Source organism: Leiobunum rupestre, chromosome 4 (genome assembly GCF_980474605.1).
Source record: "Leiobunum rupestre chromosome 4, qqLeiRupe1.1.hap1, whole genome shotgun sequence".
Lineage (NCBI taxonomy): Eukaryota > Metazoa > Arthropoda > Arachnida > Opiliones > Sclerosomatidae > Leiobunum > Leiobunum rupestre.
This window is the reverse complement of record NC_143387.1, coordinates 19,552,796-19,580,333: the sequence shown is the minus strand read 5'-3', so window position 1 is coordinate 19,580,333 and position 27,538 is coordinate 19,552,796. Positions and strand designations below refer to the sequence as shown.

The 27,538-nt window shown below is 37.9% G+C and overlaps 2 protein-coding genes across 4 annotated transcripts; one reads left to right on the top strand and one right to left on the bottom strand.

The window, feature by feature from the left end:
* Positions 1–3,957: 3,957 nt before the first annotated feature.
* On the bottom strand, positions 3,958–24,806 carry LOC149946572 (monocarboxylate transporter 2-like). The gene is made up of 5 exons (XM_090171681.1): positions 24,759–24,806; positions 10,594–10,832; positions 8,640–8,789; positions 6,439–7,287; positions 3,958–4,365 (listed from the first exon to the last, which is right to left on the bottom strand). The coding sequence occupies exons 2-5, from the start codon at positions 10,817–10,819 to the stop codon at positions 4,223–4,225; spliced, it is 1,368 nt and encodes a 455-aa protein (XP_090027807.1). The 5' UTR covers positions 10,820–10,832; positions 24,759–24,806; the 3' UTR covers positions 3,958–4,222.
* LOC149946571 (uncharacterized) lies at positions 24,583–27,538 on the top strand. 3 transcript variants are annotated; one of them, XM_090171682.1, is made up of 2 exons: positions 24,583–24,882; positions 26,893–27,538. In XM_090171682.1, the coding sequence occupies exon 2, from the start codon at positions 27,091–27,093 to the stop codon at positions 27,532–27,534; it is 444 nt and encodes a 147-aa protein (XP_090027808.1). In that variant the 5' UTR covers positions 24,583–24,882; positions 26,893–27,090; the 3' UTR covers positions 27,535–27,538. The 3 variants fall into 3 exon arrangements, with proteins under 3 accessions (XP_090027808.1, XP_090027810.1, XP_090027809.1); XM_090171684.1 differs by lacking the exon at positions 24,583–24,882 and adding an exon at positions 24,929–25,025; XM_090171683.1 differs by lacking the exon at positions 24,583–24,882 and adding an exon at positions 26,778–26,811.

Sequence of the window (27,538 nt, the reverse complement as noted above, 5' to 3'; positions counted from 1 at the left end):
TTGAAAAATTCATCTTATTGAAACACACTTAGGGTAATTATGCCACTTATGATAATTCGTTTAATGATACGTAATATTTCTTTAAATGAGTTTACTCGTGAGTCTGATTCCATTCATAAGTATAATGAAGAGTTTAAAACGTGTTTTAAACATAGTTTTTTATTGTTTATTATGTGTTTTTTATTGTTTGATTTAAAAACAGTTAAAAACAATGAACCGTGTTTAAAACAATAAAAAACATTGTTTTTGTTCTTTTTGAAAAAAACAAGGATTTTGCCAACCCTGTGCATTTTAGGTGTTTTCTAGTTTCGACGAAAGTGTGTAAACGCGATAACTTTTCAACCGTTGGTTGTAGAGGGATAATTTTTCCACTTTCTAAATATGAACCGACCATTGTGAATTCAAAAACGCGCGAGTCAGTGCCGTAGAAACAATATTGAATGTTGGAGAAAATCCTGCTTCGATCGTACATTGACCAACGATATGCAAATTATCATAAGTAACATAATACCCCTTAGTATGACACTTGTAGCCTTGCTCATGCATTTTTTCTTATTACATCATTTTCCACCAAAGATAAATCAGTAAAACGACTAGCAATTCTGTAACCCGGCAGTTTAACCCTGTTTGTGATTTGAATTCAGAGTTAAAATTCAGCCAATCATATAGTACTACAGGGGCGTGCCCCGCTTCTATTTCACAGAGGGGCAGGTTACCACTACTTTTTCCCAGGGCAGACTTTGCGCAGAGTTGTAATTAACTCAGAATGCTTATTTTCCAGCCTGACAGGCTGACTAAACATGCCACACCCTTGTGTTTACTGTTCTTTCTCTCGTCATTATTTCGGACGCAGCCTATTTAACAAGGTAAGTGCTTATAATTTTGTTTTTACTCCTGCTCTCGTAAACACGTCGAGTTACTCCAAAAAATTTCGTCTGTTGCGTAACCATAGTGTTGACTACGAGTACACGGCATAAGCAGCTATCGATGGTTTATCAGATAATTTTATCCAGTTATTAGCCCTTTATTACTTTATTAAGTGTTTTGAAATTTCTTACTTTATCAAGTGTTTTGAAATAAAAATAAGCCGTTAATAAATAGAAACTTTGGTGAATAAAAAAAACGGTTAATACTGAAACTGGTAGTTTACTAGGTTCAAGTGTTCTAAATGTCAAGGCGGTAGTTTCAACTTCAAGTTCAAATCATAAAATTGGCCTTACAATAAGCTAATAGTGTAAAACTGCTATTTAGCTTTTTTTTTAACCTTTTGAACGTCTTTGGAAATTAGATTATAAGATTGATAAACATAAATGAGATTGGCATATAGCTTCTCAATGGACGGCACTAGTAATCCAAAATCTTCGAGTGGTTCGTGAATTTCTAATTTAACACAGTTTGACCAATATAAAGATTTAATATTGCTGGAGGAAATACACACAATTTCTGGAATTTCTTCCGTTGTTAAAGTGTAGGTGAAAACAAAATTAGTGCGGCTAAATACGCATTAAGTCTTAATATGGCGGTATCCAAAATCTCGCGCTAAATATCACGTGGCCGGAATTTGTGTCTAAGTAAATAATTAATTGAAAGGAATTGAATTAGTTCAAGGCGCCGCTATCAAGTGGACAAGTGGTGCTATTTCGAAAAAAAATTTGGGCTCACTGTGAAGAGAGATTAAAGTAAAAAAATTTCATTTTAGAGGTATTATGCTACTTATGATATTATGTATAAGTGCCGCTGAAAGGTTTAATATGATTGGACAAATCTGCTACCACGAAGTACGTGAAAGGAGGAGTTTTTCAGTTTTCACCCATGTATTAAAATCGCCGGTGTGGCGCTTTAAAGAACAGACGGTAAAATAAATTTCAACGCCTTCCCGGCCTCGGAAGGTTTTTTGAAGTGGAGGGTAGGAAACAAGTCGGCCCAGGCCGTAATATTAGTTCCACATCGGTGTATTCGGGTGGGCAAACCCATACACCCTTAGTAGACACAGGTAGGCAAAATAGTACTAAAGCTGTTGAGGCTACGTGATTTCTTATCGTTGGATATATAAAATACCACCCTAAGTTAAAGAGTGGATGCCGCCCACCATCAGAAGACCGGGGTGGGCAAACTATTATAAAAGCTGTTGAGCCCATGTGATTTCCTATTGTTTGATATATAATTTACCATCATATGTTAAAGAGTGGGCACCGCCCACCCTCAGGATACGCGGGTGGGCAAACCAATACAAAAAATGTTGAGGCCATGTGATTTCCTATCGTTAGATAGACGGAGAGTATCAAAGGTGAAATAGGTAAGCAAAACACGACGAACCTAATTCTTTTACATTATTGAAATTAGTGGAAATATGATTTAAAGAAATTCTTAAACTGGGATTCAAATGTGTTTATTTTAGGAAATTTATATCAAAAATTTGGGTAGTTTAGGCACCAAAAGTCATGTAAATTCGGAAATTCATAAAATAATACCCATTAATGTAATTTTGCAGAACAGAAATTAATAGAATATGTCATTCTCGAATTTTACATTATCTCGGTGATTAAATATTTAACATGGATTATTAACATCTGCATGAATCGTATTATTGCAAGAATGTATTTATGTACTAAGAATATGGCAAGACGGAGATTCTGTCACCATGGTCGCATACTTTGCAGCTTAAGGGCCTGTTGCAAAAGCCCTAGCCAAAGTGCTAGCCCATTGAATTTAACATGTGTGATTCTAGCAAAGCAAACTTTTGCAACAGGCCCTATAAGTTCGACTGCTTTGGATTTTTTGGTCTCACTCTTTCACGTAGACGCGAGCGTAGACGATTCCAATCTTTTACTTTTATTGTTCTATCGAATGAGACCAACTTTTTTTCCGGTCACTCTCCCTTTAAGGGGGTTGGTCGGAGGTGGCGGAAATTAACGGCACTGCGTGCGCTTTAAAGAGTTCTATCGAATGAGACCAATTTGTTTTTTTCGGTCTCTCTCCAGAAATCTGGGTTCGAATCCTGGTTTCACCGATAATATTTATTATATAAATTATTTTTCGCAGCTCCATCTACCGTGTAGTCGCTTTCCACGACAAACCAACAACAATAACAAACACTTAACGACATTCCGTCCCACTTCGATATATATATATATCGATGTGGAACTAAAAAGGGGAACTTTTCGTGACGTCATGGCTGCCATCCTCACAGCTTAGTGACATTAATAATCACGGAAGTCATTTCTACCGTTTCGCACGTCTATTGTGATTCAACCGATTAAGAAATTGCTTTTTAATTCAACAAGTTCAAAGTTAGAACAAAATTTCTATTCAAACGAGCATTTTTTCAGCCTTTATTTCCGAAATACAAAAATAGATGGCGCCACATTCTCCAAGAGGGATCGTGTTTTACGTCTACCATTGATATTCGTTTCTCGGCAAAATGCAAAAAAATGGTACCCTGCGCATGCTCATATATCAAACAATCCGGTTTTCCTTCCCTAGCTAGCGTCCCGTTTTGAAGGAGCTGTTAAAAATTCCTACCCCATTTATTGAACCATCTATGCCATCAGAAACTGTAACAGATTTAGCAGGACCAATTGAGCTGTGACCAGTTTTTCGCGAAACGGAGAAAGAAATGGATGAATCTCCAGGTTTTTAAAATCTGAGGATTTTCGTCTGCTACTTAGACGCTTTGTGATGTAAAGAATCCAGGTGTGGTGTGTAATTAATTAAATATTATGTTCCTCAGTTTATAATAACAAATAGTCTGATTAGCAGACGGAAATCCAGTAGTTTATGAGCTTCTGAAGTTGACAGCTACGTGGTTCTATGTAAAGTGAAAAGGTTCATTGATAATAAAGCCATTTCATCATTGTGGTAAACTAAGTTTCTTTTTTTAATTCATCCTGGATATTTCTACTTATATTTTATAAAATTGGACTTTCACGCGGGTCCTGATTGAAATAACTTAAAAACTCAAAACAATAAAAAGCGCATCTTTTATTTCTTTATTTACAAAGTTATTTGGTCAAATCAAAATACAATAAAATCATTACGTAGCCTGTCTCTTAAACTTTCACCCCTTCAGATCCCAGACAAGGTTCATGGACAAGTATTTTGATTTTTTCACGTTTATGAGTCACTTCCCCGAAAACTTCAAGAAATAACTTTTATTTCATAAATATAATAATAAATAGATGTATTATATTAAAATTATTAACGGGGGTCTTTCTAGCTTCATTTATTTCCAGTTCCAGCATCTCGGCAAAGGAAATTTGCGTTGACGTAACTGAGAGTAAAAATGGACCAATGAGGCAAGCAGCAGAAATGATCCAAATATTAAGTAAATGTATTTGTAATCCTCATGTTCGTCCCTGAATTTGCCTGAAAATAGAGTTCCGCAATACGAATTATTTCTTCCAGTTCAAGCTTCATTGTTCGATTTAGAGTGGCTAACGCATTATTCAATTTAGAATGGCCAAGACATTGTTCGATTTAGAGTGGCTAACGCATTATTCAATTTAGAGTGACCAAGACATGGTTCGATTTAGAGTGACCAAGGCAGTAGCGTAGCCAGAATTTTGTTTCAGGGAGGGGACACCATTGGAAAAAAGTAAAAAAAAATAAAATGTACTACCATACGTTTCCGGGGGGCTTGTGCTCCCTGTGCGCCCCCTGGCTACGCCACTGGACAAAGTCATACTGATAATGTTTCTTGGACTACTCGTTAAAATAATTTTCAAATATTATTTATTCTGTTTTCAACTAAAATGCATCAATGAGACAGTGCAAGAGTTTTTTCCTTAACATAATTATGCCAAAAATTGCTTTGGCTTGTGGTTGCTGGAATATATCAAATTCGCTTTAAATTTGTGTGCATTATTAAAAGGCTCAAAACTAAACTTAATACACCTGAGCGCTTCATGATTATACATGTATGTTATTTTTATTTGACCTTCTTGGAAGCCCAAGTTATTTATAATGATAGAAATATTAACACTGTATTGTACAAGGACTGCGACGCTTTCAACACCGATACCGGGAACCGCGTGGAAGGGTTGTAGTAATCTTTGCTACAGATAACTACACTAGCTATTGCTTTAAAACCTATGACAGTTTTTGTAGTAATGAGATCGTAGACAGAAGCCAGGGTCAAAGTATCGATTTGGCGGCAAGTTTCTCAAAATCGTATCGGTCAACTCTGGCATCAAAACCAACTGGAAGTGCGTTTTTTCGAGGGGTTAACCACTTCTTTAAATTCTGTACACCGATTACAGCGAGTACAGCCTTTGGTAGTGCTAAATCTGTAATCGATTACGTAACCACTTTAGTACAGTCAAAGCTACGGGCTTTTATACTGATTACGGAAAGTGGTCAGCCCCTCGGGTTTTTTAAGGTCGAGTGTAACCGTGGCCTAAGAGTATCCCAAAGCCAGTGCACGGACGTGCTTGTTCATATCTGATATACTAATTAATTGGTCAGCTTACGTTTTTCACACTTCTCCACCAAACAATGCGTTTATATTTAATTTTTGTGGGTCGCAACAGCACGACAATTCCTCACAAGAGGGCTAAACATTTGGCTTCCTCCAATGGAATTATTCTTATTTTTTGCTGTCGTCTGCTATAATGTTTCCTATATGAAATTTAGATAGTAGGTTTAGCCTGTCAAAATTATTAACTGTTGCTATTTCGATAATAGCAATATTGGATAATAACCAGACGACGGGTCAAATGTTTCAAGTTCACACGTCAGTGGTGTTGCGAAATATCTTAATTCCATCGGTTGAATTTCCATAAGTTGTATATCTCAATTAAATGGTACACCTAACCCAAAAGTGTTGGATAAGTTTGGGGGCCCTTTAAAAGTTAAATAGTCTGAACGCCGCTTTAGTTTTAATTTAAGGTGGCTATTCCGGGCGCTATTTTATTTTCTGTTTTGCCCGATGATTTACAAAAGTTACACCAACTACATTGAAAACTATAATTTGTCGACAGGGGACAATACCTCTAGCGCAGGCGGTATGTACCTAACCCCGGGATAGTTTTCGTATATGTGACCGATTGTTTGAGATACACAACTAGTCTGTGGTTGGTGAGCAAAGCTGTTAAATTAACGAAACCAAAACTAACGTATAGAGATAGAAAGAGATCGTGTATCGATAATCGCTAACTTATATTTGCTCTAGTATTTTATTTGCGTATTAATAAGAAATGTTTTTAGATGTTTATGTATTTGTGTTTAATATCTGTCTGTAATATAACCCGACAATCGTTACCTTACCTAATATATTTTAATATGCTTCATAATTAGATAGAACTGTTCACGAGCTCGAGCCGCTGCTTTTGCTAGTCGAGTCGAGCCGAGCTATCAAAAAACTCGCTCAGCTCGGCTCGTGAACAGTCCTATAATTAGAGTCTCAGATGCCACTGCTTAAGGCCCTTTCGACATGCTTACCGATTAGTTCCGGTAGTAAGAGCAGAACGACGCCAGTGACGAACGACGAAAAACCGTACGTGAGAGCCGTGGTGTTGACTCCTAGTAAGGGAAAGAGAGGAGTGCGCGACACTTGGCTGCCCCCGTGGCACAAACCGATGAAGAACACGACGACGACGAAGTACTTTCCCGTCGACACAGTCAGCAAAACGTAAAGGAACGAAGAAGAAAACATAATTACTCCGACAACGAGCTCAGCATTGACTACCTTTTTATCGACCAGCAACGACACTGGCAACCGACCGAAGAGTTCCCCGACGCCGTGAACAACCAGAATGATGGAAGCCGTTTTGGAGGGAATCCCTTCGTCCAAAGCGAAATCCACGAGCGACATGTTACAAAAATAGTACGAACTTAGCCCGACGACGTCGCTGAAAACAATGATATATAAATTGACGTTTTTCGATAAGCGGATAACAGTTTGTCCTAAGGTCTCAATTTCGGAACATTCGTTTTTGGTAATGTCACATCTTTCAGTAACAATTTGTTCTTGCGGATTAGAGATATCGCGAGATATTGCGACATCGCCCTGAGAACGTAAATTTGGCGCCCTGTTCTCGTTATTAAGAGGATCGCATCCTTCCCTCACTAAATTTACGAACACTAAACACTGAACGACCATGGCGCTGTGAATAAGCCAGGATCCCTTCAAGCCATACGCCTCGTAGGCGGAATCCGTGATGAAGGGCAGAACTATGCCAGAAATGGAGTACCCCAAGATGACAATCATCAGGGCCTTGGCTCGGTGTTTCTCGAAGTGAGTGCTGACGACTTGAATAAGCAGAGGTGGAACGATGCCCATTCCAATGCCTAGAAATAGGTCAAAATATTGAAATTAATCATTAGTTCGAATATTTGCTTTAAAATTGACGTATTTGTAAAGGTTCTTTAAGCAAAGTGCTACTATAAGGACCAAGTCTAGATTTACACAAAGGACTATTTATTGCCGTTTTTCGAAATCCCCGGGTTTGTTTCAAAATCTTTCCAAAGTTTTTTTTTATTGATGTTTTAACCTAAATCTTACATTTCTAGTTTTATAAGTAGAGAAACACGTGTGTAAAATGTTATTAGGATCCGCTGACCCACGGTGGCATAACCTGGTGAATCCATAAGGATATTAGAATTATCATTATTATTCTGGTAGTTCAGAAAATTGTCAGATTTGTGGATTTTCTGGAGAAGGAAATATAAAGCTTATAAAATGGAAAATGCGTTATGCAAATCTCCTTGGTAGGATTTCCAAATTATTAGCGCAAATAAATTCTTTAATTCGACTGTAAAGAAAAACAGGGTGTCAAAAATTAATTAGTTTGACTTACTATTATAGTGAGAGCGCATGGTTACAAAAAAACACCCGAATTGTTCGGAATTGATATACAGCTCTGAAAATTGATATACACATGCCTTGAACTAAACTCTCGACTACCTAATTTTTATTTTTCAAAAAACCTACTGGAACAAAGACCCGCCTATTTTACAATAATATTTTCTAAGTTACACCACATCTCCGCAGCTTTACGAATAAAAAATGGTAAATCACGTGTAGCTCGGATGGTCAATGTGGTAAAGTTATGGAACCACATCGAAATATTTTTTCTACTTGACGTTTTTTACGATTTTACCTTTTTACCTATTGGGAAAAATGGTAAATCACTTGTAGCTCGGGTGGTAAAGGTGGTAAATTTACGTATGTTTTTACGGTGAAACGTGTCAAAGTACTTCTTAAAACCTGATATGGAACCTGCACGATTTTAGCAACCTTGATATGGAACCACGTCAAGATATTTTTTTAATTGACGTTTTTTACGATTTAATCTTTTTCTCATTAGGGAAAAATGGCAAATAACGTGTAGTTCAGGTGGTAAAGTAACGAATTTTTTATGGTGAAAAGTGTCATAGTACTTCTTAAATCCTAATAGCCACTTAGAATATTTTATTTTAAAAACACACACAAACGAAGATGCATGCGCCCTCGGCAACAAGCGGGTTTTTTGCTTATTTACTTTGGTAAATAAAAACTAGGTAGTCGAGAGTGTAGTTCAAGGCACGTGTATTTCAATTTTCAGAGCTGTATACCAATTCCGAAAAATTTATGACCATGCGCTCTCACTATTACTAATAACAGTTACACGACTTCTCTATTCGGTTATGAATGGAATTACCTCTCAATATCATACAAATGATAATCCACGTGAATTCGGAATCCATCGGTCGAAGAAACTGGAGGAACGCCCCGACAGCCTCCGTCAACACCACGAGGAACAGTGTTGTGCGGGGAGTGAGCTTGTGAAGAATCGCTCCAGATATTAGTCCTTCAAAATTCCAGGTAAGATAAGTGAAATCGTAACAGCCAAACAAATTAATCGTAAGTTCAATTTCTTTCGATCTTCACGCATTTGGTTTCAGCTACTCAACTGGTTTTTCTAATTAGGGGATGTCAAATGGACATTCCAAAAACGCGTCATAGCAATCTCAATCGCCCAGCTTTACTAGATGGCGGTGGGCACTTTTCTTATTGGAAATAGAACCGCCAGTATATAACTTTAGATATTTCGGGCGCTAGTTTGTGACGGGGTCTTCCATAAAGAATGCGTTGAGGTTATATTCCCTTCAAACGCTTGTTAGTTCCGAACTCTTTATCTTATTTCAATAACCAAGTTTAGTCAATAAACAATTTCTTTATCTAAATATTATGTTACGTCTAGTGAATTATTTATATTAAACTATCGGATAATTTTCAGCATTCCACTCTGTATGTAGAGTCAATGATCTCCGAAGAAGGTCTTGGTTATAATGAGCTCTGAGAGCAAAATCTTCGAAATGATTCTAGATAATATTAGAGTTGACATTCTCAAAGGAAAAAGGCAAGCTTCACGGCGATATCGATTAGGAATTCCACTGTCAAATTAGGGTACTATAGCCACAGTGAACGTTTAACTCGCTATGATATAGTCGGTTGTTTTTAAATTTACGGCGAACCGTTAGTTTAATAGAGTTCATACAGACCTCTTGGAGATTGTTGACAGAAAAATCAGGGAAATTCCAATTTTTTTTTTAAAATTAAGGAAATTTTATTACTTATATAAGATTTTCTTATTAAAGATTTGACTTTATTACTTATTTTATATAGTATATATGGAAAAAATTAAGCTTAAATGACATTCATGAAATAAGTTACACTGATCCTCATGGTTTTAATTGCGGTTAACTGGAACCTTCAAAAATCAGGGAAATATCATTGAGAAAACCGGCAAATATCAGGGAAATCGGTTTGCCATTAGTTGTATTAAAGGGACTTTAAAGGGAGAGCTGTGGTGGGGTTGAAGTCCATTTAAAATACGTCATTCGGTCGCCGTTCGTAGCATTCACAAAGTTACACTCTGATGACGTTTCACTGACGTTTTTTGAATCGACTTCCGATCTATCACACCTCCCTTGAAATTCCCTTTAACTCTGTTTAATATTAAGTATCCCATTATTTAGATAAAGGAGTTAAAGGACTTGTCTATCGCGTAAAGTTTCATTGAAATTGGCTGAATGGATCGGAAATAAGAAGCGTTTAAAGAAACGCCTCATCTTGAATAGCGATCGAGATTGTTATCACGCGGTTTTGGAATGTCCACGTGATTCCACGAACTGAAAATCATCAAAGCAGAGATCCTGGCAGTTATAGAGATGCGAAACTCCGCCGAAAATCTGACAAAAAATGCAAGCATCAGCGCCGCCCTTCGGCCGGAAGGAAGCGCCCGTTTCAAGCCGAGAGACGCAAAAATTGTAAACAATGGTAACAATCCTAGGATCTCTGCGATTACTCCCCACGTACAGGCGTCGCTGCGATCGGTAAAAATTTGAAAAAAACTGGTTTGCTTAGGGTATAGGGAGTTTCGCATCTCTATAACTGCCAGGATCTCTGGTCTGCTCCCGGAAGAGGACACTTAAATGTTGATATTCAAGAAGCCATAGAGGTATTAAATATAGAGTTGGTGACAATGGTGAAGTTATAATTAAAGGACATCATATTCAGACTTGATTTACTCATTTTAAATTTAATAGTTCATGTCAAACACTGTCAAAGAGTTGCTGGGCTTTGTTGATAGCTAAGAGAACGTAACTTACCCGAAAGCTGCGTGGCAGACACCATGACGTTAAGTGGCATGGCTGCTTCTTCCCTGGTGACTCCGTAAGTATTCAAGATGACCACGAAAACGTTTCCCATTCCGGAAACGAAGCAATTCGTCAATATTAAAATTAAGAGGCATAAGCACGTCATGTACCAGGAATAAAACGAGTCTCTCCTGGTACAAGAACGGAACAGAAACTCAGGGCCGACATCGAGAACCATCGCGAAGGCAGATCTGAAACGAAAAGTTGAGATTTCATTTCACTATCTGCATTGCCATAAAAGCGTATCATTCAGCGCCTCTACGCTATACTTCTGTAATAGTATAAATAAAAATTCATCTTTATCGTAATTTTGTTTATTCAAACAAGCGCGTTTCTGGGTTACAATATCGCAGATTCGCCCGCTTACTTAAATAATACTCATCGCCGTAAAGGAACGTTTATAGCACTCCTTTTAAAATAAGACAAAAGCTATGTGCTCAAATATCTAAGGTTACAAAACGAATTTTAAAATTTAGACTTCATCAGGATCTAGAAAATGATTTTAATCCTTAATATTTGATTGAAATCTATTAATTTTTACTGCGCAGACATATACTCTTAACAACTGGAATTGGTTATTAGAGGTATCTTCAATCATATTTTACATTCATAACATAAGCGTCTTTCAGCCGAGTGACACAGTTAATAATCGAGTATCTGTTATTTATTTTATTCGTACATAACAAACATTTATGGGGAATCAGATTCTCATAAAGCCATTTTAACCTATTAGTGCAACCAAGAATTTATTTATTTATTTATGCTCAAGGAGAATCAGAACTCTGACACGATCCTTGGTTATCATGTTCTATTTTAATAATGATAATAATCAGTTAGGCTAATACCAAAGGCACTAGCCTAGGCCCAAGTCAGCTAGCGACTTTTAATGCCTTTAATTCGCGGTGGCCGGGTTACAATGCGTAGGTAGGGCCGTATTAAGGCGTGTATTATTATTTTAAGTCAAAAAGTGAAGTCCAAATTTTTCTTTGGGGGCCCTAAATTCTACTTGCCACAGGGCCCCAATAGGGTTAATCCAACCCTGTGCGTAGGAGGGTGGTGGAAACCCCTTCATGCCCTCGGGCCAACATCTCCCCACACTAACTATTACCGTTAAGCTCAAGATGTTTATCCCCGGCACGAGAGGGGGGGAGAGAAAAAGTCACAGAAGTGTTCCTCAATCACGTCGGAAGACGTCGATTTAAGGGAGCTAATGAGATACAGCGATCATTTGAATTTTAGGCGGTGAAGGAGATAAGCCTGAGTTTCCACCATCTCTGGAGTTCAATAAAACCGTATATTATATATAGGCTTTAAACGAGAGCCAACTTCATATAGTAGAGTGGATATATAATTATCGGGTCTGAAAGCTCTAGAGCAAATTAATACTTTCTACTTTCCAATTTACTTTTCAGTGCTCTATTTAATTTATAGTGGGTATATTTGCCACGAAAACTCACGTCATATTTTGTTTTGTGCGTGATTAGGTTAGCTTTAAGTCCATCTCCGATCCTAAATACAATATCATAGTAAATATCAGTATGTAAAAGTCTGGCTGTTTTAAAAGCTATCAGATCCCTAGACAGCGTTTCGTAGTCTTGTCCTTTTTAAATAAATCATCCTCCCAGGAAATCGCCAAGAAGTAATATTTCCGAGAGCCAGGACCCGCAAGGTATTGTTTATATAGTGCTTGTGGAAATAATGGAACCTTTTCACCTGTAAACAGAACTTCGTGTTTTTGCTAAGCCTTAATATGTCAAAAAAAGCTAACTGGTTAAAAGGGAAGGCCATGGGGAACGCTTGTTACTGCCGTAAAGGTGAAAAAACTCCATTATTTTAACAAGCACTATATAAACAGTGACTTGCAGGTCCTGGCTCTCAGAAATATTATTTCTGGGCAATATTCTGGGCGGATGATTTATTGAAGCGTCTTTTGCTGGGCATACCAATTTGTCGGAATCTGGCAAAGTTTGCTGATATATAACACAAAGCTCCCAGTTGAATTTTGTTTCTGTTTTCAATGGTTATTATAGAAAACGTTTTATATCCATAGTTAACTGTTGAACGGTGCATTAACAATATAAGCGTAATCGACTAAGGTGTTAGGACTTAGTCGCGAGGGGAAAATGCAACCGTTAGATATTTTTCAAATGACGCCCTGCATCGAAGAGCTTGTCATAGTATCCGACTGAAAATGTCATCCCGCCCCCATTCTAGCTGACAGCCTCCCACTCCACACCCCGTTTTTTCTTCCTGGTATGGCCGATCAGTGTACATTCGGTTTTGTGCTATGGGGCTCACTTAAAAATAGATTCCCCTTTATTTTAATAAGACGAATGAAAACAAAACAAAACAAATAGGTAGAGAATACCGGATACTAAGAATATAAATAGCCTATTAAAGTGTGGCTATCTCGATTTTATTTCTAAAAAATAAATATAAAATAGCATGGAAGAAATAGAAATGAGGCGCGCGATTCCCACCCCACGCGAGAACTCCTCCACCCCCAGGTGGGAGAATTAGAGGGGTAAAAAAAGGGGGTATCGTGGTCAAATATTTTGGCACAGGATAGAATTATATTTCGTTGGCTCGCTATTCATTTGATTTATCGTAGCTTTTTCAGGTTGTATAAACACAATAACTTCCAATTTTATAAACTTTATAGCTAAATTAGATATAAAATGATCAGCAAAAACAGTGAAAACCTTGCCATTGTGGAGATGTTGTGGCTAAGAAATTAATTACGCGCGCAACCAAAAATATTTTAGTTATCTAGATGGCCGCATCATGGTGCGATGAAGCTAGTTTGCTGTCACGTGGAAGTTTTACCTCGATGTGGGCCCCCATATTTTCAACTCACCTCATTCACTCCATAGCTCAGTTGGAATTTCAGAAAAAAATGAACCTTTAGAAGCATTCACATATTGCCTAAAGGAAAATATGCAAAAAGGGGCGAAATCCACCCGAGGTACCTTCCAATAATAATGTTTGAGGTAGATGGCGACACTATAAAGTTTATGAAAAATTAACTGTTTTAATAAGTTATTAATTAATTACTAAATTATAGTACTTTAAATTTGTATTAAAAATATATAATTTTTGTACTTTAAATTAACAATTAATTTGAACAGTAGTTAAAACTCTCCGCCATAGATGGCGCTATAATACAATTTTAAACTATCCAATCGGGGAAGATAATTTTGTATTTTAAATCTCGACAAAACCGTTCTCCACTAAAAACTGAAAACTTTCAACCAATCGTTGAAAATCAAAATTATGACGTCATGTTGCTATCAGAGCGCCATCTACTAACAAATAACGCCATCACAACGTTACCTCGGATGAATTTTACCCCTTTAAAGTCGTTTTTGCCCGTTAAAAATTGTAAATCGATCTATGACGTAATGAAATGGCAGCCATCTTGGATTCAAGATGGTGGATGATCGAGTTAAGAGTTTTTTATTGTGGGTTGTGAATGTAACTAGCAATTAAACTTCTACTTCCGCTGTTAAAAGTAAGAAAATGGAATTTTGAACAGGGGTTACATTTAAAATCCGCCATCTTGGATTCAATGTGGCGGAAGTAAACGGAAAAAATATGGAATGTATCTTAACACCTAAGAACGTAAAAACCGCTATAATTTTGGTCGAAAGCTTAATTTATAGTTCCGAAAAACAATAAAATGATAACTTTTGCACATAAAATGGCCGCCATCTTGGATTCAAGGTGACGGGGCCCCTAACCTAGGGAGCCCCTGTGCCATGACACAAGCCTTAATACGGCCCTGCCTACGCATTTTAACCTGGCCACCTGAATTAAAGGCATTAACAGTCGCAAGATGACTTGGGTATTAGCCTAGCTGATTATTGATTGATTGATTGATTATTGATATTCTTGTCTTTTTAGAATAAAATATATGGAAGTTGTGAAGTAAAACAGTTTTCTATACGCCACATGTTGGTGTATTTCGATAATCACCTTGGGTAAAACTTGGGTCTATTTGAAAGATCAGTCGCAAAATTGTATCTTTTTTTAATGACGATAAATTAATTTTTAAACGAGCGAAATTTACCGCCAAGCGAGCTGCCATTTTATTTCGCCTTCCCTCCGCAGACTGCACGCGGAGCAAGCAAGCGCTGGGAACAGAGCGCAGTTAAAGCCTGTTATAGCGCGAACAGCGCGTGATTAAAGTCCTAAAACGTCACCCCGAAACAAAAAATGGCAGATCGCTTGGCGGTAAATTTCGCTCGATTAAAAATTAATTTCTCGTCATTAAAAAAAGATACAATTTTGCGACTGATATTTTTGAGTATATTTAAACATGATCTTTCAAATAGACCCAAGTTTTACCAAACCTGGACTTTTCCTTTAATAATAAATTCAATAAGATGTCACGGACATTTAAATACACACAATCCCCCCGATGTATTAAATATATTTGAAATATTAAATTTAAATTTGAACCAATGTTCAATCATTTTGTACTTAATAAATCCAAGAGGAATTTTGTCGAAATTGAATTTTTTGAGTTAGCTGGTTTTAGAAATAAGGTAACCATGTTTTTTCGAGTTAGATGGCGCCTGTATCAATTGGTACGAAATTCAAATATGACAATAGTGCGTACGCGGGTTATGAGGTCACGCCAATTGGCCAGTAATCTCACTTAAAATTAAAATTTCCTAATGAAACCGAAAACATAGTGCAGAAATGATCAGTACTAACTAAATATATAATTTTCAACCAAGTCGGTCTTAATTAAAAAAAAAGTAAGTAGACTTAAAGTCGAAAATCGCGAAAAGCACTTAAATGGAAAAATTATAAACTTTTTGGCCTCCGATTTCAAAAATTTATAACGGAGTACCGAGGGCATGATATGTCCTTTCGATCAAGATATCCCTGGCCCTTCTAAGCCTAATTCTTGGAGAGTTATGTGGAGTACGGCGGCATCGGCTACGCTGTATGTAGGCCCAGTACACACAAATCCCGGACGGATTGTGTGTAAAAAGGAGACTTATTTAAAAAGGTCCTGATTCAGGTAATACGTCAGACTAATAGACAACAATAGGATCTACGTTTTCAAGACAAAGAAAACTACATCGGAACTTGGAGTTAGGTACTTTTCCTGCATCTGGAGTCTATAATTATCTTCTGGATATACTTATTGAACTTAGATGCTTCTACGATATTTCATTAATTGTCTTGACCTTCGTTCTTATCCTGGTCCGTTTACTTATAAAACGTATCTACCCAAGAGCAGAAGTATATTTTTAAAATATCAGGCTTTGATTAAATTGTTTAAATGAACAATATCCTTTTTCACTGCTTCTCCTGATATCTCCCATTATGCTTATCAGGAATCCATACCTCTACTTGGAATGCTAATCCTGTCGTATCGCGTATGGTAAGGTCACTCTGACGGATTTGGCCCCGCCTACGAGAGAAAAAAAATCCCCTCTGCGCGCGCTCCCCTCTCACGTAGTTGTTTGTTAAGTTAACATAGTGACGTCAAAAAAACCGTCAGCCACATCGAGACGAAAGTCGGCCGCGATATGCATTCCAAGTAGAGGTATGGATTCCTGGGCTTATATAACGTAGCTGACAGCTATGACGACGTAGGGGGCTAATAAATCTATTGCTAGCCCGCTGTAAAATACTTCTTTATCTAAAAATGTATCCTTCTATTGATAAGTAAGTATGAAGAAAAGTTAAAGACGTGTTTTAAACAATGTTTTTTAAACTTTTTATTTTAAATTAAAAACAGTTTAAGACAACGAATTGTGTCTTTAACAATTAAAAACCGTGTTTTTGTTCTTTTTAAAAAAACAGAGTTTTCCACCCTGTATTTTCTACCGTCAGATATAGACGGTTAAATAAATAGGGCTTGAATTGTTTACCGTTGCTGCTCCTTCAAAAGAGCTCGCTATCTATAACTAGGAAAGGAACACCGTGGATGCGTTCAGTAACCCTCAACGAACTCAACGTTGAGACCGTTTACTATACTGTAAGATTTTTCGCGTATTTCGTTTTGATGTCAACGAAGTTATCGGCTGGAGGAGCAAATTATTTCGTTAATCAATGGTGACAGGAATCCATACCTCTACTTGGAATGCTCATCCTGCCGTATCGCGTATGTTAGATCACTCTGACGGCTTTGGCCCCGCCTACGAGATAAAAAATCCCCTTTGCGCGTTAAGTTAACATTGTGATGGCAATAAAACCGTCAGCCACATTGAGACGAATATCTGCCGCCATAAGCATTCCAGCCTTGGAAATAAGGTTTTTTTTAAACTGGTCCTTATGACCAGTGACCCCCTAGCATATGAATTATTAAACTGGTCCTTATGACCAGTGACCCCCTAGCTTATGAATTATTAAACTGGTCTTATATAAAATGTTCTAATGTCATTTATAGGCCTAAAAAACATATACAACATGTTTAGAAGTTAGATTATGTTGGTAACATTAACTTTACACGTATTCAAAATAGTTAACTTTATTTTACGTGTACCACCAGAATATTACAATATAGTACTATCTCACCTAAGACTACTACCAGAGCCTAGAAGACCCTCGTAATTTACCGTATTACCTCTATTTCTCTAGGCCCCGTAACTCCAGAGTCCGCGGTCCGTTACAGCGTAGCCAGGTAGCCTACCGTACTCGGGGGAAAGCGAGACTAGAGGATTGAGGGTTTGAGGCCAGAGGGGGGTTAGACAGTTCCACTCGTTCGAGGGATGCGAGTGAACTTCAACTAAGGGACTCTACATAAAACCTCGACGTGCGGCCCCGGCGGTAGTAAGAGGGGTCGCTGTACATAGAAATCCAGTGAATAGGGAAATCCAAATTGATATAAACCTTGAATTAATAGGTCATCTCCTATTATTTGGAATTATTAAACTGGTCACCTTCTGTTTTTTGTTATTATTTTGAATTAATAAACTGGACACGGTGACCAGTGACCCCCCAAATTTTGAATAAATAAACTGGTCTGAACAATTAATTAACTGGTCTTTGACCACCTGACCACCGTTATTTCCAAGGCTGATTCCAAGTACAGATATGGATTCCCGACGGTCACGAGACGTCGCCGTACGGAGGAAGCCTAGCTGCAGACGCCGAGACAGACGATATTTTAAAGAAATTACAACAAGCGTAAAATAGGGTTCAACAACATCTGACAACGGAGTCAACGTAATCGTAAAACGGTATCCAATTTTTGGAATGAATTTCCCGAACCTTTCTAAGTTTTATCTGCATGACCAATCTTCCAAATTTTCTCTGACCATTTTTGTACAATAAATGAAAGGTTTGAGGTAAATTTTGCAGAACATTTCATATATATATTTATCACATCTTTCAACAATTCATTTGATTGATTTATTGGGGCCATTTTCCAATTCCCTGATATTTTATAACCATTTTAAAATTACCTGTCTCTTCAGGTTTTCCAGGTCGTGTACGAACGATGCTGGATGTCCTAGCGATGTAATTTATTTCTAGAGTCACCAGCTTGTTCGTTAGTTTCAAACCCGTCAGCGTGCTGAGCGAACAAGCCGGAAAAGTCCGGGAAGATCATTCCGAAAATATCGTACGAAACCTAGACCAGTGTCCTCGTTAATTTATCAGACGTTTTTAATAGATCTTTGGAATCATCTCACCCTGTGACCACTTTTACTTAAAAGCTCCTTATGATAAAATTGCGCCTAGGGCCTCAAAGGAGCATAATCAGGCAATGCCCTGTAATCTCGAACTAATCATTAAGCTTGCGACTCAAGAATCTAAAGAATTGTAATTTACCACAAGTAGAAGTGTAGTACGTCAATTATTGGCTGAACCACAAATACACATCTTTGCTACAGAAAATAGAGAGGTGAATTTGTAGCGCAACAACATCCGCATTCCACTCAGAAAACTCTGATGTTATCGATAATTTGCAATTGTATTCAAACGAATAAAATAATAAGTATTATCATTTCTTTCGTTGTATTTTAAATTGGTAAAAATTCAACTAAAATGTTTGGATGCCAACCGTGATTTCCGCGTACTTTATTCGTCAATTTAAAAATTATTTTCTTAAAACTTCCACGAGATACCGAGCTGAAACTTTTTAGAAATATTCTCACCAATTACCGAAGAATGTTTCGATGCAATCTTTAGGGTTAAATTTGGCTGAAATGGCCGAATATCAGATGTTTTCAACTTAAATCGAAATTTTTGATAGGGTTATTAAAGTCCAGATACAAGCTTACTTCGTATAAAAATCAAATTATGATATATTTCTGATATATTAAAAGAAGGACATGTAGCGCCACCTGTAAGTGAACTTACGTCGTTAGTGAAGTAGCCACCAGGTGGCGCAATCGTCCAGAAACTTATATTTTTAAAATCCTCTCACCAAATCAAAGCCAAATATGTATATATTATATAGATAGATAGATACGGTGTATATTCAGGTCCGTATAAGGGGTGGCGCCAGGGGATGCTCAGCACCCCCAAATGAATACTTGAGCATCCCTAACCAAAAATCGATTGTACAACTACCAACTAATATCATAATCGCTTATCTGTATTTTTAATAAAAGATATTTTTTCAGAAAAGTTTCTTGGCAATAAAACAAATTTCTAGAGATAGAGAAAATTCATAAATAAATAAGTAAATATGTGGCCCCTCCTCAGAAATGCAGGGGGGCTAAAGCCCACTCCAGCCCACTATAAGCGCCGCTACTTCGCCCAGCTTAGAAGTGTTTTAGAAAACTCCTATCGAAAGAACATCTGTACAGCCCTTGTACTAGATAACGCCCTTCTAACACTGATTTATCATAAGACTATCAAGCCTCCCCCCCCCCCTCAGTTGGAAACGAATGGGATATTAACGTTAGGCTAATGACATGAATCCATCTGGTGGTGAAACACTGAAACTTATGCACAAATCCCCCAATGCGTGTTACCGGATTGCAAGAGGTAGCATAGGTGGTAGCAAGAACGCATAGAGGTACTAAGAACTATGAAAAACTTAAATGGTGGCGCCATGAAGTTATACTTTTCCCATGGCTTAAGCCTAAAGTGGGCCTTGGTGTAATGGATTTTTACATAGAGAGAGAGCCGTCGACTGCTTAGACTGCTTCTAAAAGTATAACAACAAGGCAGCATGGGCGAATGTTAAGGTTCCAAGTTCTTACTACCTATTTGCGTTCTTGGTGGTAGGGGTGACGGGGTATTTCGAGGATTTTCTATTTTTCTCCGCCAGGTAGCCTAGTACTGAAAGCATGTGCCTTTATGCCCAATTCAAACTTAAGGGGCCTTGATAGTCTTATGGTTTTATATAATGTGCCGTTCAGAGATATTCCGGGGCAAATTATGACTGAAACTTCCAAGAGGGGTTTTGGCGAAAACAGACGCGGGAGATTTCCCCCCTACCGGGCTCTGTATGTAAATAGCATAAACAATCTCAATAATTAGACATTTTTACGTTACAGACTATTGGTGCAGTCTGGTAAGATTTCGGGTATTTAATAATTGTATTCTAATGGGATTATCCCTGTGAAACGAGCTTCTCTCTTGTCAATATTTCTATGCTAAATAAAATGCCAATATAGACGTATTTTTATTTCATCCAGCTGTATACTTTCGGATCTTCGACTGAGTCTTGAGAGAGGGGAAATGCACTTGTAAACTTTAAACTTCAAACCATTTTTTCAACAACTTTAAACAAAAAAAACTCCAATTCTGTTCTTGCCTAATTGGTTTCCGTAATGTTAATCGGATTTCCTATTTTTTTATAAACAGTTATTGTAAATCAATGCCGTGGCTTTGAACCAATTGATTGATATGCTTATTCTTTAAATGACATTAAAAATGTCAAGGGCTAAAACTACGTGGCAGAGACTGCTCGAACGGCACCACCGTGACGCTGGGGAAAGGGGGAAACTTTAATTCTGGATCTAGTTCTGTGGGAGCCCACCGGTGGCGCTGCCGTGCTACTCTTGAAGTATGATCTTCAGTGTGACGGTGCAGTTTGAGTAGATTCTGCCAATTAGTTTTCCGAACACCACTTTTTTTGCCCTTTGACCTTTCAATGTATAAACTAGATTCGGACTGTTTCTGCAAGTATTTTCATTTGCCCTTGACGGTCATTCAGACAGGAATATATACATCTACATTCACACATACATAACTTACATACATAAACACACAAAACCACTTTCGTCAGTCAAAACAGTAGAAAAGTATAGATGATAAAAGCTGATTTATAGTTCTAATAATTTACTTGTCTATTACGGTTGTAAATATATGTTGCAAGATCATAAACATTTACAAAATTGTAACGTTCATTCTAAATATATTACATTATCACCGTTTAGTGCTCCATGAAATCATAAGTAACATAACATCCTTAAGTATGGCGCATCCTAGAAACTGTTGTTTTAGTGTATTGAAGTTTATATAGATTCGCAAAATGGTATTGAAAAGGTGTCAATTTACGCGACCATTTTCGGGTGATGGTTTTGGATACATTTCAAGAGATCAGGATCAAAAGTATATATACATATATATATATGATATATATTTTTGTCAGGACGAACCTTTCAAACTTCAAAAGTTTTGAATCGAAACGTAAGTGGATTTTAGACAAAATTAAGAATTATACGGCAACATTCAATGTTTTCACCAGTCATCGAAAGAGGGCGTAGATTTCATCACAAATACCAATAAGTAATATAGGTTATCTTTTACCCAACTAGGCCATTAAAATTAAACATGAAACTTCGGCGGCTTGAGGCACATTATAATGATCGCAAATTTCCCGCCAAATTACTGACTACTAAAAATTTACCGAGTGTTTTACTCCGCCTAACGATGTAAAATATAAATATTAACTGATATTTTCTCAACGTATTTAAAATCACAACAATAAGAAATTTTGCCCGCCATATTGTTATTAACCTAATAAACGTAAGTATGAAATTTTCTGTTGTCCAAACGCAATTTTTAATGATAGTCTGTTGCGCCAACGACCGTATAAATCATGAAGCTTGGCAACTCTCCACTAGTCGTTACTAGTCTATGGCAGTGGCAGGTAACATTGCCCAAGAAATCGCACTATTGTTTCTCCCGAAAGGTAGAATCTACTAGCGCAAATAATCTACCGGGTAGATGTTTCAAGCGATTAACAGCAACAATATAGGAAGATCAATACTTACTTATTATAGATATATTATATTCTTTTGGTAATACTCGGAGTTATAACAGGGGAAGAAATAGGCGTCCCCTCTCAGATAAATTGGAATTACAAGCAGACGACCCGAAGTGTAACACACCGATTTTGTTCAAACTCGGGGGATTGGTAGACCTTCATGTAACTTGAAAAATCCTAAAGGGAATTTATTCAATGGGCAACCGTTTTACCATGGCATCGAAAAATGTTTTTGACAACAACAAATGGAAATTTTCCCATTGAAAATAACATGGGATTCTGACCGATTCCTAGGACCCCCTGTGAAAAATTTGAACAAATTTCAAAATTTGGAAAATGCCAAAAATAGAAAAAATAGATAAAAATTGACAAAAAAACATCAAAATTGATAAATTTGAGGTCAAAATCCCATGTTATTTTCAATGGGAAAATTTAATATTATGTGTTGTGATAAACATTTTTCGTTGCCATGGCAAAACGGTTGCCCATTGAATAAATTCCCTTTAGGATTTATCATGATACATTAAGGTCTACCAATCCCCCGAGTTTGAACAAAATCGGTGGGTTACACTTCGGGATGTCTCCTAGTTAGTTTCGGTATTTTCCGCCAACGGAGAAAAGCGCTGCAGCCCCGACGAATTTATAAGACCGGTTAATCCCGCATTTTAAAAGCACTCTCTTCTCACCGTGAGTTCCGTGAGAGCAATAGAGAGGAGGTGAGATTCTCTAAGCTTCCAATGGATAGGAGCATGATGAGTTTTTCCAAGCTATGAATTTAAGTGAGAGGAGAATGAGTGGAAATAAGATTTTTCAAAGAATGTATTTGGAGTGTGAGCGAGGGTAATTTAATTAGTGAAATGCGATAAGAGGAGATCAGCTAAAAAGTTAGTTTGCGGTGGTGAGAGGAGGTGAGTTTGAATTAAGATGTAAGAAAACCAAAACAAATGAATTATAAAAACATGACCTTCTTGGAAATAATTATGTAACTTTGGCCAATAATAATAATAATAATAATCAGCTAGGCTAGTACCCAAGGTACCACCTAAGGCCTAAGTCATCAAGCGACTTTTAAAGCCATTAATCCAGGTGGCCGGGTTACAATGCGTACACTCCCTACACTAACTATTACCGTTAACCTTGACACGTTTTTAACAAAGCCCAAACGTACAATAAATCTAATGTGGCCAGCGGCCAGTGATGGTCGTTGTTCTACCCCTATGAGAACAGTGTGAGTATCTGAGAGGAGGTGAGATGCGCAAAACTTCAAAAGGAGAGGAGCGTGAGAGGAGTTTCACAAAGTATGTAGATCAGAGACAGAGAGAGGAGATTGAAACGAGATATTTTATGACTTCCATAAACGGAAAGAGCGTGAGATGAGATCAGATTTTTGAACGAAACTAGCGGGAGTGTGCGCGAGGTTAGATTAATTAGCGAAATTCGTTGAGAGGAGATGGGTTTGAGTTTAAAATTTTAGAAACGGGAATGAGGTGGAGTGAGAGTTAGCACAAAATTGCCCATCACTGTTCTAAAACGCGTAGGGGGAATAGGTGTTTTCATAAAATCCCCATTAAAGAATTGCTTAGGAGGTGATATACTCTGTAGTCTTTGGTTTTTATTGATATTTCGGGAAACATGTTTGACAGCTTGTTGACGTACATTCTTGCGAGTCGTGCCGACGGTCTTAGAACTGGAACGTACGGAACTGAACTCCCATCAAAGACTAAGGGGAAAATTATTGTCGGGGCAAAAAACAACACAGCCGGATTTAATGAAAACGGTGTTGGTCCATTTGATCGAAAAATATGTGATCGACAGTCGATCATTATACGTTGCAATTGATCGAAATTCCATTTGATCGAATCCCATTTGTCATTTGTTTCATAAGATCGAACCTTCAAATGATCGAATACTATTTGATCGAATTCAAAAGTATTTATAGTACCAGTTGGTATGTTTTTATTTTACCGAATGTCAATATGAAGTGCAGAAGGAATAATGATGGAATAATTCATTGCTTAAGTGCAGTAGGAATAATGATGGAATAATTCATTGCTTAAGTGCAGAAGGAATAATGATGGAATAATTCATTGCTTTAACTGTATTAAGCCACAAAGATGAAGAGATTTTTACTTTATACACTATATGATGGAATTTTTTATGACATCGACGATAACGGCCCGTTGTTTTTGATATATATAAATAGGGTCAGGTTAGGTTAGGTTAGGTTGATGTACGCGCGCCGTAGGCGCGTATGCACCGTTGCCTTTTCGATTTACTCCCAAAAACTAGTAGTTTTACCCTACAGTAGCTTTCGATCAAATTTCGTTCGATCAAATGCCATTCGATCAAATGGAAATTCGATCAAATGGGACCCGTTCGATCATTTGGGAATCGATCAAATAGACTCAAACCATGAAAACACCTATTGCAAATTGTAGGAGTATAGATTGTATCCAATAAAGGTACAAGTTTCCGAGTTCACGATTTAGAGGCGTGGCTTTACCTGTCTATTGTCTCTCGGTTCCTCCGCCTTGGACAGGTTCGGGAGGGGAAGCTCAGTTTTTCCGCTAACTATGCTAGCGGATCAATGCAAATGGCGGAAGGCCGGGTAAATTGTTAGGAGAGCAAAATCATGTTCCACACTTTTAATCCCCTCCACGCAACTACAAGTTTTCCCCACCTCCGACGACAGATAGATGGCGACACATATCCTGTAACAAATCCCCAAACCTTGTAAATTTTGTCTCTTTTTTCGCCATGCCTCTACCCCTTTTTCCGTGAAGAGGTGAAGCTAGTTCAGCGGCTTCACCTTCACATTTCCAGCCACCGACGACCTTTCGCGCCCCCCCCCCCCCCGTGCCCGACCACTCGATTTGCCCTGTTGAATATTAAAATATAATGGAAAACGTAGGAATCTGGGACTCACCCTAACAGAGCTGGAGGCGATAACAGAGCTGGAGGCGACCGCTGAATCGAAACCCTTTCTTCCTTGCAAAGGAAAAAACGATCATCTGGAACTGTGCCGAGTGGAGCCTATATTACGATCACACGTTTGCCATTCTTTTCATGCATACCGTCAGAAGTATATAATATATCTCTTAGGGAAAAGTATTCATATCCCTCTACCGCTACTGTGTTTCGCTTCAAGCGTCTGCGTTAGCGGCCTCCCACTGCATCTTTCAAAATACCGCAAGTAATATAATTCGTATAAGTACGACACTAAAATGCTATTTTGTCGCAAAGCCATTGAGTAATACGAGTTTTCAGATTTGACGGTAAAATAAATTGCAACGACTTCCCGGCCTCGGAAGGTTTTTTGAAGTTGGGGGTTGGAAAAAAATAAGAACTTTTATTTATGGCATGCCTGCCATCCTAATTTCTTCGCCACTTCAATAGTCACTGAGGTCATTTCACAACTATGATGTTTCAGGCAATTAATCATTTAACGGATTCAAAGTTAGAGTTAAATTTCTAGTTAAACGAGCATTGTGTCAAGCCTTTATTTCCGAAATATAGCGGCCAGTGAGCTTAGATGGCGCCACGTGCTCCACGAGGGATCGTGATTTACGTCTATCATAGATATTCGTTTCGCGGCAACAAGCCAAAAACGGTCTCCCAGAGACCTCAAATATATCTCCCAATCCAGTGTTCTCTCCCGAGAAAGCGACCAATTTTGAAGGAGCTTAGACGGTTTAAAATTCCTTCATTATTGCCACGTTAGAATGATGGCGAAAAATACGAGATAAAACGTGTTTACGACTCAAATTCGAAAATAAACACAAATGCAGTGTTTATAATAGCAGAAGTAAACAATGTATCACCTACTAGAGAAGGATTAATCTACCTATCTTGATAATGTCATACGATTGAAACATGTGCCTTCGCAGACTCCCGTTGATTTTTCAAAAATCGTTTTGGGAAGAAAAAATTGTTCATCGCTAAAATATGGTAAATATGCCTATGCAGTGTAATTTTTACAATTGTCAACTTTAAGCGAAGTAATAGTGATGCAGTGTACCCATCCGCGATTTGGCGGGAAATTCGAGTCCAATGGAATCCGCGTCGAGTCTGCCAACTTACGTGTTTCATATTAACAAAAATAAATAGACATAAACAGAAAGTCTCGCATTTGCGGTATTCTGTACCTTTCCCTTTGGTTTCCATGAAATCTAAGGTGCAAACCCCCAATGCTTCCCACCCTTTGAGTGCCACCCAATCAGATCGCCTGTAAAGCATTGGAAAATTTTGGTCGGAAATTTGTAAAAGTAGTGTTTCGCGATGCTAAACACCCTGGCGGGATTTCCTATAAGCTCTTTCGATCGGCCGCTTAATTTTCGGTTCTAAATGGCTCGGAAAAAAACCCCAGCATTAATGCCAGAAAATTCTAAAAACCAGGCAAGTCAATGTAATTTATACATAAAAGAGTTGCATACGACTGGAGTTCAAACTGAACTCGTTGAAATTGAAAACAATGAAGATATTTAAAAAAAAGCAAAGCGTTAGAAGACGTAGATAAGGTAGACCTAGGCTTAGTAACTGAATATCCAAAATCTGTGGAAGAGAAAGAACCGAACACTGAAATATTCGGATTTATAATTCCTTTAAGAAAATGGGATGAAATAAATACGTTTACGTCTTCAGCATAATTCTTAATAATAACATCCATAATTCTCCGAGAATTTTCCATCATTATAACACAAAACTAAAACATTAAGTTTTGATTTTGGTACACACGTGCGCGCGGAGACTACGCACTTAGCTGCTAGCTATTTCGCGGAGAGCGACGTTTTAAAACCAGTTTTCGCATGTACCTCTTGCAATGCCCTAAATTTGTAACGGTCCGCGAAGGGGGTCGGCACCGCTGAAAGGGGTTAAAGTAGTTTCTCAGATTACATGGCGCGAACTTTGCCTCCAATGCGAGACTTTCTGTTTATGTCTATTTATTTTTGATATTAATGACATGGATAGATACTACTCTCGTAAGATATATATTATACACTTAAAGTTTAGAAACAATAATTCACCGTAATTTGTTAAAGTAAGCGTTTTTTCTTTTTTAGAGCGTTTCATTTTTCAATGAAACCTTGGTTGATCAGTTAAAGCAACTATCGGCTCTATCATTGACACCTGCATTATGAAAAGGCCCTTGTTATTAGAGATGACCATGAATCTATCCGATTCTTCGAAAAAAACGACTTTACTGGAGATCGTGGTGCCATCTATTTATGGCAAAGGAAGCTAAAGTTTAAAATGGCCAAATGATACCGTCGTCAGTAAGCAAGGCCATCGAAATGCGCGATTGTTTTTCGGCAAGAGGTTACTCTGACAAGGTTCTACAGCTTGCTCTTACCAAGGCCTCTGCTGTTACACGCGATGATGGTCTTGCCATTCACCCCAAGAAGCCCGCTACTGAGAGGCCTTCTGTCGTCCTGACGTATCATCCGCAAATTCATCGAATCGAAACTGTTATTCGGAAAAACTATCACCTTTTACAGATGGACCCAGACACAAGCCATATTTTCAGTGATCCGCCTAGATTTTGTTACCACCGTGATAATAACGCGCGATCTATCCTTGTTTCTAGCCCCTTGTCGGGACATGACGCCAGCGCGACTTACGAGGGTACCCAAAAGTGCAATCACCCGCGGTGTAACACTTGCGCTTTTGTGTCTGGTGATCTACTGGTGCGTGGTCCGAAGTGAGATT

What these genes read in the sequence shown, in the direction of transcription:
- LOC149946571 (XM_090171682.1), top strand. Translation starts at nt 27,091, where the DNA reads ATGATACCGTCGTCAGTAAGCAAGGCCATCGAAATGCGCGATTGTTTT.
- LOC149946572 (XM_090171681.1), bottom strand. Translation starts at nt 10,819, where the DNA reads ATGGTTCTCGATGTCGGCCCTGAGTTTCTGTTCCGTTCTTGTACCAGG. An exon ending in GTCTGCCACGCAGCTTTCGG is followed by an intron (nt 8,790 to 10,593) that starts GTAAGTTACGTT and finishes GGAATTTTGAAG; the next exon opens with GACTAATATCTGGAGCGATT. An exon ending in CTTACTACCGGAACTAATCG is followed by an intron (nt 4,366 to 6,438) that starts GTAAGCATGTCG and finishes CTCTATTTTCAG; the next exon opens with GCAAATTCAGGGACGAACAT.